Below are 14,072 nucleotides of genomic sequence, written 5' to 3'. Positions count from 1 at the left end.
GAGCAAAAAAAAAGTTGTCATATCTTTGTGGTCCTTTTAAACCAACACAATCCATCAGCTGGAAGCTGAAGCTAGAAACATTGAGACGGGTCATTAAAACCCAGCTTTCTAGAGATGTTAGATCTACCAATTACATTCTTGAAGCTGAAATTACAAATGTTTCTAAAAGTTCACATAGAAGTTTTATCTTCGATACAGGGTAACCCTTAAAAACAACTTGTATCTAATTTGTCCAAGCAGTCACGTTACACAAATAATGAAATTTCTCTTTAATAATCAATAAAATAAGTTTTGAGGCTGCTTCTGCCTCCTCGGTATATGATCAGCCACCTACTGCCAGAAGTATGAATAGTAAGAACATCTCGACTGAAAATCAGGTTATGGATCATAGCTATGCTGATTATAAACAGTCCTTTATGATTTTTTTTTTATAAATTGTGCCTATAGGAAAACTGAGGAGGGACTCTTTATCAGGGAGTGTAGTAGGATGAAAATTAATGGTTTTAAACTGAAAATCTGATTTAGACCAGATATTAGGAAGAATTTTTTTACTGTGAGAGTGGTGAGGCAGTGGAACAGATTGCCCAGAGAAGTCATGGAAGCCCCATCCCTGGAAGTGTTCAAGGCCAAGCTGGATGAGTCTTTAAGCAACCTGATCTAGTGAAAGGTGTCCCTGCCTATGGCAGGGGTGTTGGAACTAGATGATATTTAAGGCCCTTTCCAACTCAAACTATTTCATGATTTTGTCCCTTACGAATCATGATTTAATCATAAAGAAGAGAAGACACAGGCAACAGCAAATGAGATTAAAGTCAGGAAAAGCACGATGAAAGCTGAGCTCTTTCTTTTGCATGTCAGCAGCACAGCATTGAAGGAATTGATTGAATTTGCATTCAGCTGAAATGCAAGCTTGTAAAAATCTTGCCATCACAGAAGACACATCTATAGAAATGTTGCCCAAGATACACATACGTAAGAGATACACAATGCTTATTTGTTTGAGGTCTTTTTAATGAAATAAATATGAATATATACTTTTTCTGGTCAGTAACATGCTTCCCTGCTGCTTAACAGGACATTGAACTCACTTTTCCTGTTCCTTAACTGCCTTTGCTCTTGTTGATGTCTTTAGACAGTAAAAACAAAAGAGATCAACCCTTTATTTACTTATGGCCCAAATTGTGTCTCAAGTCCTTGTAGCAGTTGCAGTGCTACAGAAGCTCCCTGAAAGGACATTTCTTGTGGTTTGCATCCATAAAGGAGCTGAGCTTCAGTGGCTGAAGAGAGGTAGAATTTGTGTGTGATTTTTAATTTCACTGAGGAACCCTAGGAAAGTATATCTTATCCTATTTTCCTCAGCCTTTCTTCTCTGAAGGTTAAAATTCCAATTTCAGAAATAAGGTATCTTGCATGCAGGCTCATTTTAAGTTTTGCACATACATATACACATATACATGGATGCATATTAAAGGCCTTGCAGAAAATTAGAGCCAAAATCAGACAGAAATCAATGTTCTGTCAAAAATCTCAGTGCAGAAGCCTTATACAGAAGCACTCTCAGCTTTCCAAGAGTGGGACCTGATATACAAGGTTAATCGCAAGGATTCATTTTGTCAAGGGATGAAAAAACCAAAGCTGGCTCTATATAATACCTAAATCCCTTAATGCAGCCAGCAGAGCCACAGCGCTTCTGTCCTATAAAGCTGATAATTTCTATTAATTCAAGATACCTGTTCATTCATCTTTCAGGAATGGTTTTGTGGTTAGAAGAAAGGCAAGCTCACGGTTCAGAAAGACAGGAGATAAACTGCTGCCCCCTTTGCGGTCAATAGGACTTTTATCACTGGCTTCAGTTCTGGATTTCACCAAATATTTATGTGTATGCAAAGTTACAATTCTGTAACATTTTTGGTGCATTTATTTTTCAGATGCAAAGGAGTATTAGAAACACTTCTGTACTCTGTTTTCATGTGGAGATGAGAGGTTTTCCCAGGAAATAACTGGAAAAATTTCAAGCATGTGTATTGTTCTCTAGTAATTTCTATTATATGAATTCAAAGCTCCAATCTATTGACTCCTAAGGATGAAACACTTCCATGGACAACTTCAGGCTGTGCCAAGACAAAATTCCACCTGGAACTCATCAGAATTGATGATACTTAAAATCTGAATCTGGATTTTGTTCTTTGGTCTGATTTATATCAAAAATCAGCAGAACACATGCCAAACCCACAACAGATTACATTTCTCTATCTCACTGTGGAGGCAGGGAAAATGAAATGGAATTAATTCTGACGAAGTGGACAATGTGAACATGATATTCTTGGACTAGCCTCTTTTCTCTGTATCACTTCAAATAGGTAGTGAAAGCTGACTAATCACATTAACAGTTAAGGACATCATTTTGTAATAATGGCTGGGAGATATTCTTGTTCATACTATCCTGTAAAAACCTGACCTGAACAGACAAAACACTTTGCATGAATCTCCCATTTATCAGACTAAGAAACATACAGTAATCAGAATGTGTAGAAATTGTAACGCAGTCTGTGGAAATTTTGTAACACAGGCTGTAATTTGTGGAATAGTTAAAATAACCCCCCCAATCTGTTAAGAAATGTAGAGATAGAATATAAATGACCAGTGCCTTCTGCACCAGGAGAGCTACAATAACCCCCGTATGTTTTGAGACATTTGCTTTCTGTCAACCTGTTTGGCTAGTCAATAATATCAGTGAAGAAATTATATAATAAGCATTAATGTATTTGTAGCAGACAGACACTATCTGGCTAAAAACTAGAAATATTTATGGAAAACAAAACATGAACTACTTATATGACACTCTGATATACCCTTATCTCTCAATGGTATTATGTCTTAAAAATGAGAGGTGATCAGATCAGATGAAAGTTTTATGAAATGGACTCTCGTTTGTGAAATATTTTACCAAAAATGGCCTTGCTGCTTCACGTATATTCTGTTATAATTTAAGCGCGATCATATGTAAAAAGATAAGGACACTATCTACATTTACCTACTCTGATCCCAGTTGGCTGCAAAAAGCAGAAGAATCTTCCTGCCACAGTGGTCACGATTTTCCAGTACTCCAGGGAACCCATCTGTTAGAGCCCGTTTGATTCCTGGATCATCAGCCTTGAAGTTTTTGAACATATCTAGATTTAACTGGCGATACTGGAAATACTGAGCTAGCAGTCTGAAGGCCTCAGTTTGGTGAAACTTTCTGGCTCGGAGAAATCTCAAGATGAAGGCATCATCTGTACGTAAAAACCCGATGTCAGGCCTTGTGATGATCATGTCCCTGACCTGCTGGATATCTTGGTGCAAAATGTCTGGGTTTTCATTCAGTTCCAGGCGAGCTTTCTCTATAGTCTCTGGACTAAGTCCAGCTTGTAAATGGGTCATCTCTGCAAAACACTCTTTTCCAAATCCTGCACTTCAAATAATTTAGTAGGAGAAGTGCTGATCTCATTCAACTGATAGTCTGCTGTGAGCGTGAGCCATTCAGAAGCTTTTTGCTATCAAGCTGATATTTGACAAATGAAAGTGAAGAGTTTTTCTTATTCTTGCAGAAGGAGTAACAGTCAGTTCACACGTAGTATAATCCATCCAAAGTAAGTGTTGTTTATTCCATCACTTACTAAAAGAAAAAGCACATTTATAAAAGAAAGATTAAATATGTGTATAAAGCTTACAGGAAAGCATTTCTGAAGTTTACATATTAACAAAATTGCTTTGTGTGCTACGAAAGTGAGAGGATAGCAGTCAAATAATTTCAGAATGTGTGCATTTAAGATGAGGCAGTCATTGACATCATGAATGTATATATTTAAGCCTTCAGAAAGGCAATCTGGTTAATTGACAGTTAATATTACTCTGTATCAACTTACTACTAGAACACAGTTTGAAAAGTTGTCTTATAGAAGTGTGGGCGTTCCAACATCCCATAAATTTGAGCCCAGGATGACAAAAGCAGAAATAATAATAATTTTCTTCCACCCCTAACAGGAGTTATGTTTCAGCTTCTCAAGTGCGCAGATTTACACTTACCATAATAATAACTGGTTGGTTTGGTTTTATCACCCATACCATCAGCTTGTAGCTGTCATTGAGTTAGTCCCAGAGCTGACTGTAAAACAGATTTAAAGGAAAAAAAAAAAAACCCAAAAAAAACCCTTCACCAACATCAGTGGTATTTTCTTCTTGGTAAAACCTCACTGAAAATATTTCCCATTAATACATCTTCATAGGAAACTTCCCTCGAATAAAGTGTTTGATTTATCTAATCTGACAGGGCTGGTGTTTTAGTTGAAGAGATGCATCTTATTCCAAATCCTATTTTTAAATATCTTGTAGCTTTCCTGAACATCTAGCTCTGAATTTAATTTTCATTCCTGTACTTTACCTGGAATTTGTTTTTACAAGTGTTAGAAGAAAAGCTGCCTAAGTTGTTATGTATGACCAAAATGGTACAGTGAATCTCTTACTTTTCAGTGACATAATTAGCATGAGGCTGTCATCAAACTCTGTGTAGTTACACTTGTGTGAAATAAGATCAAGGTCTGTTCCAATGTGAAATGTGTGTGAAGAAAGATCAAGATCCATCCAATTATTCAGCCATCACAAAAACAGACAAGCAAACAAAAAACCCTACTGCTTAACCGGTATCTCTCTCTTTCTAATTTCCAGGGGGAAAAAAAGTTGCTTTTAAAAATGAAAAGGGAATTTCTTGGCGAAAGACATACTTCATTGTATTTGAAGAAAGCTGTTTGGAAATGTATGAATTATTTATAGCAGTACAACCATTTCACTCAGCCGCTTCCGTGGCCTCAGTGTTCTAATATCAAACAAAGAGGACAGCAACAGCCAGAGCATTTCTTCATCCAGGGGCTGCTCAAAGTTACATTGCAGGACCTGAAAATTAAACAGCACAAAGAATGCCCGAGTTCTCTGTTTTGTGAGCTTGCATGTCATTGATAAATAAATAACATTTTGAGCTGTCACACCTGTAGCCCTGGCATCAGGTCCCTAAGTTTGAATACAGAAAGTTTCTACATATGGGCTGAAAGAACATTTGTGGCAGGAGATAAGCTTTATGTTCAACAGCAATGTGTATCGGAGTTGTCTGTGGGTGATTCTAAGGAGAGTCTGTTAAGCAATCTCTTTCTGTATTCTCTGCAGAGCTGGAGTTATGAAGAGCAAAGTAGTGTAACTACTGATAAGTCAGCTTGGGAAAACTTGGGAAAAGCCAGAGCAAGGAGGAAAGAAGGCTGGCTGCCTTTTACAAGTCACTACAGAGTGCAAATGACTCCAGAAAACAAACCCTGAAATTTTGAGGGGGTAATATATGGGTGCAGGTTATTAGATTCTTAAAGGAATGTAAGTTGCATTAAGGGTGGATGGCAGACATAAAAGTAAAGTAGCCACTATTTACTTTCCTCTTGCCTTTAGTAGACAAAGATAGGATAATTCTGATGATATTATCTGGATTCCACTGACACAGGCCACGGGAAAATCAGGCTAATATTTTGTTCCTAAGATTTCAAATCAATGGTGGCTTTAGCATTTCCTTGCATAAATCATGTTTTTACTTACAATTGCCTCCACAAACTAGTTAGGGGAGATCAGTGCATCTAAGAATGGCAGTGTACTATAGGGACCGGTTTCTCTAGTTTTAACAAGTTATACCCTAAGGAGGCTTATTGTGCTCAAGGGTGCTCAGCAGAGGAGTGGAAGCAAGGACCTTATTTCGGGTCTGTGCCAGCTCTGGCTCAGGGCTCAGTATAAACTTGAGCATCTTTGGATCTCCTGTGACCTAGAATTACAGAAGCATAGAATCACAGAATAGCTTGGGTTGCAAGGGACCTTTAAATATCATGTATTCCAACTCCCTTGCCACACACAGGAACATCTTTCACTGGATCTGGTTGCTCAAAGCCCCATACAGACTAGCTGAAAGGCTGCAATTATGTCTTCCTTGGCCCTTTTTTTTTTTTCCAGGCTGAACAACCCCAGCTTTCTCAACCTTTCTTCATAGGAGAGGTATTTCAGCCCTCTGACCATTTTTGCTGCCCTCCTCTGGACCTGGTCCAACAGGTCCAAGGACTTGTGGCAGTCAACTGTGACCCCAGTGGGTTTATCTGTTTTCTGAGAGTTTATGGGGGTAGAACTGTCCATTCCTCTGCTCCTTTTCTGATTCTTGCCTCCACCAAGATGCTTCTTTGGAAAAAAATGTTCTTTAAAGGTCAGCTGCAGTGTGCTCCAGAAGAAAATGGGGATAGACCAAGGAGAAAAAGTCTGGCTCTTCATATTTTCTTATAGGCACCCCAAGCATTAAGTGTCAAAAAATATGCTACTTATTATTATTAAAGTTTTCTATTGTTTTACCTTACTTAAATGGATTAACACCCTTGATGTCCCAGGCGATGCCAAGGTGAGGGAGATACAGTCCTCTCCTGTCAGACATTGTTTCAAAAAGTGACCTACAAGCACTAAATCTAACAAATATATTTTAAAATTATTTCAGAGCATTCTCATAGTGAACTGAACTATACCCATGGATTACAGCTAACAGGTCAGCCTCTATAGGATATCCTGATTATCAGTTAGAACGGACATTGCACTAAAATACTTTATTGGCATAATGTTATATATTGTAGAATAATCCAAAATATATATGAACAATGTTGTCGCCATCTGGATCACAACACAAATCATGGGGTTAGTAATCCACTCTAGCATCATTGACTTCAAGGAGTCTGATTTATATCAGTGGATGATTTGGTTCTCCCACTGTTTACCTTGGCAATAAATTCAATGCTATATAGCTACCCAGTTTAATTGTCAGTGTTCTTTCTCAAATGGTACTGGTTTACTCTGATTCCCAAAGGTATAACAGAAGTACCTTCTCCATTTTCACCCCCTCTCATGCACAGCAATTTCTTGTTCTTTTCTGGTATATACAGTTCTTATCCATCTGTCAATTTTGCAGATGTTTACACCTTTGTTCTGTTGGGATTGTTTTTCTCCCAAATGAAGATGCTGGCCTTTTATCCCCTATCTGAATATTGTTGCTGTGTGTTCACACACTAGACTCTTTGTTATAGTCTCAACAACTGTTTTTCTCTGTTGTGACTCTTTGTTCCCAAAGGACTATTTGCTCTCATAGTGTCTTTTCACAGCCACTTACAATAAATCACTCCTCCAAAGGAACAAACCCAGATTTAAACACGGAAAAATAATTAACAGAGGTTTGAAACACAACATATTCATACAGAGAAAAGGGAAAATTTCCACCAAAATTGTAGTGCCACATACCACTTCAGCTTATTCAATTTTAGTTCCAACAAGAGAAAAACAAGGGACAGAAAGTGGCTTTAGGAGGGGTAAAATACTGAAAATGGGATACAGACTTCAGACAAACAACTTATATTTTTGCCTAACCCTCAAAAATAAGACTGAGTTAATAATAAAATTTATATCAATACTTAACAATTAACTAAAATGAAAATAATATCTTTAAAAAGTAGCACATTCATAAGCAATTTGCATCTGAAGATGTCAACATGCTCTACCGCCCTCTGACCAGTGATGGCTTCCAGATCAGCATTTGATCCCTATCTGCTCTACATCCCCTGGAAAACTGGCCAAAATTTGTTCATGGTGATGATGATACTTGTCTGGATCTTTTTGCTCCTGCCTACTTAGCTGTGTCTGCAACACTGCTTGCCTCTTAAATCACTGCTCTCATATTCATTTGGTCCTTCACCATCCAGTCCAGTTCCTGAAAGGTTTGAGTTGCTTCTGTCTACTGAGTGTTTTCCATTCAGTCCAAAGCTATATGCCATGTAAAATTTCATTAGCACAGCTTTCAAACTGGGAACACACTGTGATTTGGTCCTTACCTGGTAGTAGTAGACATCACTGTTACAATTTGTCTTATTATACCATTCCTAAGTCCTAGCTTTCATACAGATACTAGCTGCTAAAATCATGCCAGAAAAGAAGGGAGTGGGCAGGGATGGAGGGAAAATGATAATCTAGAATGATTTCATCCCAGAGTGTGGGTGTCATCTCATTAAATTTCTTTTTAAAAATATTTTGATGTTAACTGTGGAAAACATCTCGGGGCTATGTTTTGCTTACCAGGGATTGCTTCATAAGGGCAGAGGAGAATGAATCCATAGCTGTACTTAGAGGAAGGGCTCCTGTGGCACTTATGACCTTGTGGTACCTTAGTAGGAACTTGCACTGGAAATGGATTACTCAGACATAGACAAGGACAGACCCTGGCTCTGCGAACTAATTGCAAAAGAGTGATGAAAAAAATTGACTCTTGTCATTGGCTGCTGGATCCTGGCATCCTTCACAAATAGCGGAGAGATAGTAAACCCTGAGTGATTTGCCTTGGGTCACAGGGGACACATTTCACAGAGCTGGGAATAGACCATATACCTCCTGAGCCAAAGGCTTACACATTAACATCTGGGCAATATTTCTCCCCTATGCATAATTCTCTGCATCATGAGAAAAATGTGAAGTCATATTGCACACAAGGTAATGGAGAGGTAGAGCACAGTGTTCCTGGTGTCCCCAGTATAATACCCCCAGGTTGCAAGGGCACAATCAAAACCACCAAAAACATAGACCTGGAGTTGTCCTGCTGTTGCTACAAGCTGACAGACTTTAGGAGAGGCTGACGAGGTTGCCTAATAGAAGTGAAATAAAAAAATTGTCTCATTATCTTTTGACCTGAAATATCCGAGGAATAGGACCACATGCAGATGAGGAAAATCTAAACTTATAAATAAAAAAGTTAAACAAAACACTTGTGAACTTACTGAGGTTATTTCAATCTTTCTCTGAATCACAGTTTTAACTTTTTGAGTATTCATCAACCACAGATAAATTGCAAATCCCTATGGGAATGTGAGGCCTGACCCGTGGCATGTCAAAAAAGCAGTAAACTCCAAGGGACTTCCATGTCAGTCACAAATTACTCCAAGGGTCACCATGTATAAAGTATTCTGGCTGCTATTGGACAAAGAGGTCACTTTCTCCAATAATAGAGAGACATCCTGCAGCAGAAATTATCAGCAGCATGCAAAACATGAATTCTAAGCCCCAAGACTGATAATTAAGCCACATGTAGAAATCTAATACCATGGAATCATAGTATTGCTGCCTGAAAATCCTTAAATGCACTACAGAAGTTGTGCTAAGACAACAGCAACAAAGACATGCAAAAGGAGGAACGAAATATATTATGGAGTTATTTAGTTCTACATCTTTAATAACATGAAGTGCCTCTAATTTTACAGTTTGTTTGCTTCCTATTTTAAAAATTACATCCCTTTAAAAAATATGAGAAGCAGTGGTAATGTATTTGTGCTCCATTAGTGGGGCACAAGTATAGACTCAGTTCTGTTTTATGTATTAAGCCAGAGAAAGGCATCCCCGGTATCCTGTGGGGTGGCAATGCAGGGAGGAAGGGAAGAAGGGAAAGGCAGGGGCAGAGAGTAAAGAAGGAGGGAATGAAGGCAGGAGGGGAGCAATGAAGGAAGGAAGGAAAGGAAGGGAAGAAGAAGGGAGGAAGGGGAGAAAGGAAAAAGGGATGGATTTCTGCATCCAGGAATCCATGTAATTCTCCTGGTTTTATCTCTCACTTCTGAGCACAAACACAAAGGTCTGCACACAGGTACTTCTTCCAAAATTGTAGAAATTAATTTTAACATAATTTGACAATACTTTGTGGGTTTGTTTTCTCAGTGATGGCACATATCAGACTTAAGGAATTTATTTCTACAAATCCTACTAAAGGACAAAAAAAAAATACCCCAAAATAACCCAAAAATATTTGGAAATCCTCAAACTAAATTCTAAGAGCAGCATTGGTTTCAAGAGGCAAAGGACTTATAACTCATCTGCCAAAAACTATGTGAACTTCTGCTCACTGAACTTCTCACTCCATAAAAGACTGATGTTGCTGCTTTTTTTCTTATTGTTATTTTTACTAGTAGGACTTGATTGTCATATCTTGTTTGCATATGTGCCAGACACCACAGTAACAGGCTGAGAGAGACTATGATACTTGCTTGCCAAACAATAGCACAATTGCTTTAGTAACTGCACATTTAAATTAACAATTGCATTAGTTTGCAGTCTTAGTTTGAACAAAATATTCTTCAACCTTTTACGAGACTGATCATTTGTACTTTAACTGACATGGTCCTCTTATGGAAGATGAGGCTGCTGTTACGTGTTTCAAAGAAGCATCCTCTTCAAAGCACATAGAGTTTAAGGAATTATGACTCAGACCTATGGAAAGGATTCTGCAGTTCCTCCATTGTCAAACTCAATTATAGCGTTTACATTGGTACACAGTAGCACTCAGTGCTACTCAGTGTAAGAGTATCTGATCTTCGAAACAGATTTTGAGTTATAAATGATGAACCACAAGGAAAAGGTTACAATATCTTTCCTTGTTCTGCATATAGCTTACAAAAGTCTAATTTTTAGAAAATAATCAAATCATTTTAAAAGCCAGATGAATCAACAGAATTCTTAAGACAATTGGTAGCATTTTATAACAGGTATATATCAAACCTGATTGTGCTGACAACACAAGCTGCCCTTGTAAACTTCAAGCCGGGATACAGAGTACAAACCAGAGAAAGCTCTATAAGGTTATCTGACTTATCATTATATGAAAAAGAAAACCGTTACCTTTGCTATGCAGAGCATGGCATAATACTGTTACATAATACGTCATTTAGATGTTGGCATTAATATTTAGCACTGGAGAAAATCCATGTTGTCATCTGGTTACTCAGACAGCACATGAAAGCAGCCTTTCTGTAATTTAATTTTTCCTTCCAAATATGATCCAGTCACTGTTTAGTGATGGACAACAAGTAACCATCTGCTCCTTAACTTCATTATTCTTGGAGCTTGTTTAGATTGAGGAATCACGAGTTTAAAATGGAAAGCTCACTTTCCCCTAAGACATTCCCCATCTTCCTACAACTAAACCATTGTAAAGAGAATTAAAGTCAGGCCAGTAGCACACAGTTTCTCCAGCTGTTATTTTGCTTTGTGTTTATTTTCTGTTGAAAGCCCTCTCTGAACACCCCCACTGCCTGCAGAGACCACAAGCTAATTCTTGACTTCCTGCAGCAAAGGATGCACAGGGCAGGAGTAGTTTATCCCACTTCTTCTCTGCACCCATTATTCATCACTGCTTGCCACTGGGAAAGCACTGACTGACCTGGTACGTTCCCTCCCCCTTTTAATCCCTCACCCTTTCGGGCTGAATATACCTGGTCAAAACAGGCATCAATTTGCTTAGGAGCAGACAGTTATCTGCTGCTCTTTGGCAACATCCTATCTGTTGGCAGAGGCTGGATTCTCTACTTCGTCTCTTAAGTCCCAGATTTAACCCTTTCCCCTCCATCCCTCACATCTCTCCCCTGCTCTGAAACTGAATTTGGACTTTTCCTTCTAACTTGTGCTCTTTCCCATGCTTGCCCAACTCTTGGGCTTCTAAGCTGGTTTTTTGAGCCCCCATGCCCTCTTTCAAGAATGGTTGACGCTGTTGATGGAGACCAAAGACAGGGGGGAAGAAGGGGCAGGGAAGTGAAGAATGGGAGGTAATGGGAGCAAACAGGAAAGGAATTAAGGGAGCAGAGCAGAGAGAAGAGGAGATAGAGAAGGCAGAAAACAGGACAGCAGGAGGCAGAGAAGTAGGACAAGGAGGACTAGAGGCAGAAGAGGCAGGGTAGATAAGCAGGAGGCAGGAAGCAGGGCAGAAAAGAGGCAGGAGAAGAAAAGAAGGAAGGAGAGGCAGGGGAAGAAGAGAAGGAAAGGGAGGTAGGGAAAGTCGGGCAGGGAGGAAAAGCAGGGCAGGCAGGGGAAGTAGGACAGGCAGGGAAAGCAGGGATCAGGGCAAGAAAGAGGGGCAGGACAAACGGAGCAGGATAAGGAGGCAGGGAGGGAGCAGGCCAAGTAAGAAGCAGAGGAGGCAGGGAGCAGGGCAGACAGAGAGCAGAGAGTCATGGTAAGCACGGGAGGCAAGTAGTAGAGGCAGGGGACATGGGGATATGGAGGCAGGGGAGGCAGGGAGCAGGAGAAGGAGGCAGGCAAAGCAAGCGTGAGGCAGACAAACAGAGGCAGGACAGAATGAGAGGCAGGGAGCAAGAGGCAGGACAGGCAGGAGGCAGAAGGAAGGGAGTGGGGCAGGCAGGAGGAAGCAGGCAGAGGGCAGGGAGGAGGGCAGGCAGGAGGCAGAGTAGGGAGAATGGAGTAGAGCAGGGAGAAGGGAGCAGGGCAGGAAGCAGGCAGGCAGCAGGCAGGTAGGCAGCAGGCAGGGAACAGGGAGCAGGCAAGGATCAGAGAGCAGGCAGGGAGCAGGGCAGGCAGGCAGCAGGGAACAGGGAGCAGGCAGGCAGCAGGGAGCAGGCAGTAGGGAGTAGGGAGCAGGCAGGGAGCAGGCAGGCAGCGAGGGACAGGGAGTAGGCAGGGAGCAGGGCAGGCAGGCAGCAGGGAACAGGGAGCAGGCAGGCAGCAGGCAGCAGGCAGGGAACAGGGATCAGGCAGCAGGGAGTAGGCAGCAGGCAGCAGGCATGGAGCAGGGAGCAGGCAGCAGGCAGGGAGCAGGGAGCAGGCAGCAGGGAGCAGGCAGCAGGGAGCAGGCATGGAGCAGGGAGCGGGGAGCGGCCCCTGCCCGCGGCGCCGCGGGGCTGTGGCCGGAGCTGTCCGCCCGGCGGTGCTGAACCGCCGCCGCTCGGCCCGGAGGCGCAGGCCGGGGGAGGGGGACGCGCGGCTTGAGCGCGGCGAGCCGCCTGCCGCAAGCCCAGAAAAGACAAATCCAAATACCTGCACGGCGCCGGCAGCTGCCTCGGGGCGGCGGGGGGCGGCGGGGGATGCTTTTCTGCCCCCCCGCAGGTGTCCTTGCTGTTGAGCTGGGTGGGTGAGAAAGATCTCCCGGCTCTCAGGTTCAGGCTCAGATCTCTCTAGAAAACTGTGAATGAGCGAGCTCCACGGGGCTAGGTTTTTTTTTTTTTTGGGTTTTTTTTTTTTTGGTAGGAGGCGTGTGCACCAAAGCCTCGGTCCTTCCACTCGGCTGCCTTCCCCCTGGGTCCTAAGCCCTCCTGCCGCTCCCAGGCTGCGGGCTCGGCGCTCGCCACCGCCGAGGGAGGGGTGACAAAGGAGCTGCTGGCAGCCGGGAAAGCGGCAGCGCAGGCGGCCGGTGCGAGGCTTGCACCTGGTGGAGCGGGCTTCACCACCCCTTTTTTCTCGCGTTCACCCCTTTCCCAGTGAAACTCGTGGAGAGCACCGTCTCCCGCAGCATTTACTGCAGCTACGGGAAGGGTAATCTTAGTGGGCCATGTGCGCCTTAATGAACGCGGCAGCCTGGGGTTATAGGACAGGTTCATCTAGGTCAGACTACGGGTTTGTCTAGCTCTGCGTGTTGTCACCATCAGCAGCCACAGCAAAGGTCTAGTGAAGAATATAAAACAGCACGAACTTCACCCCTGCACTATCCCAGCCCCTCTCCCAAGCAGTTTCAGTTCAGGGATTTCTCCAGCAATGTGATACCTAGGCTTTTAAGATGTATTTGTTCCTTGAACTTGCACAGTGTCTGCTAGAACACCTATACATTTCTAGAAAATCCTTTCATGATATCCTTTCACAATGAGCTCCAAAGGCCATCTACCTGGTTCACAAACTATCACCTCTTTTTCATCATAAAGATCTGTAAGCTTTATCTAGAGCCGTAGAAAGGGCAGGAGATGGGAACTTCTCATCAAATTAGGTCCTGAAAAAATCACTTGCCATATGAGCCTCGTAAGACTTGTGCTGATCTGTATCTGAAAGACTTTGAGCAGCCTTGGCAGCCAAATTCATATTCAACCGCTCTTATCAACACAATAAGCCCAACTAAGTGTATCAGCAAAGGGTAATTCTTCTGCTACCTCTGTGTGTTGTGGAGGATAATTCCTGGGAAGTGGTGGATTAAAGTCAGCTGACTGTCTTGGACATCTCTTGAGTCAGAT

General features: G+C 41.9%; 1 protein-coding gene across 1 annotated transcript in view; it reads right to left on the bottom strand.

The window, feature by feature from the left end:
- CLVS1 (clavesin 1) overlaps positions 1-9,181 on the bottom strand; it is a 101,391-nt gene extending 92,210 nt beyond the window's left edge. The window contains exons 1-2 of the mRNA XM_069854193.1: positions 8,859-9,181; positions 3,035-3,658 (exon numbers count right to left, since the gene is read on the bottom strand). Of these exons, the coding sequence (XP_069710294.1) occupies positions 3,035-3,423 (389 nt within the window). The 5' untranslated portion in view covers positions 3,424-3,658; positions 8,859-9,181. The remainder of the gene's footprint in view (positions 1-3,034; positions 3,659-8,858) is intronic.
- Positions 9,182-14,072: the final 4,891 nt, after the last annotated feature.

The sequence above is a fragment of the Phaenicophaeus curvirostris genome, chromosome 3, assembly GCF_032191515.1.
Source record: "Phaenicophaeus curvirostris isolate KB17595 chromosome 3, BPBGC_Pcur_1.0, whole genome shotgun sequence".
Classification (NCBI taxonomy): domain Eukaryota; kingdom Metazoa; phylum Chordata; class Aves; order Cuculiformes; family Cuculidae; genus Phaenicophaeus; species Phaenicophaeus curvirostris.
The sequence above is the reverse complement of the archived record's forward strand: the minus strand, read 5'-3'. Positions and strand labels throughout refer to the sequence as shown.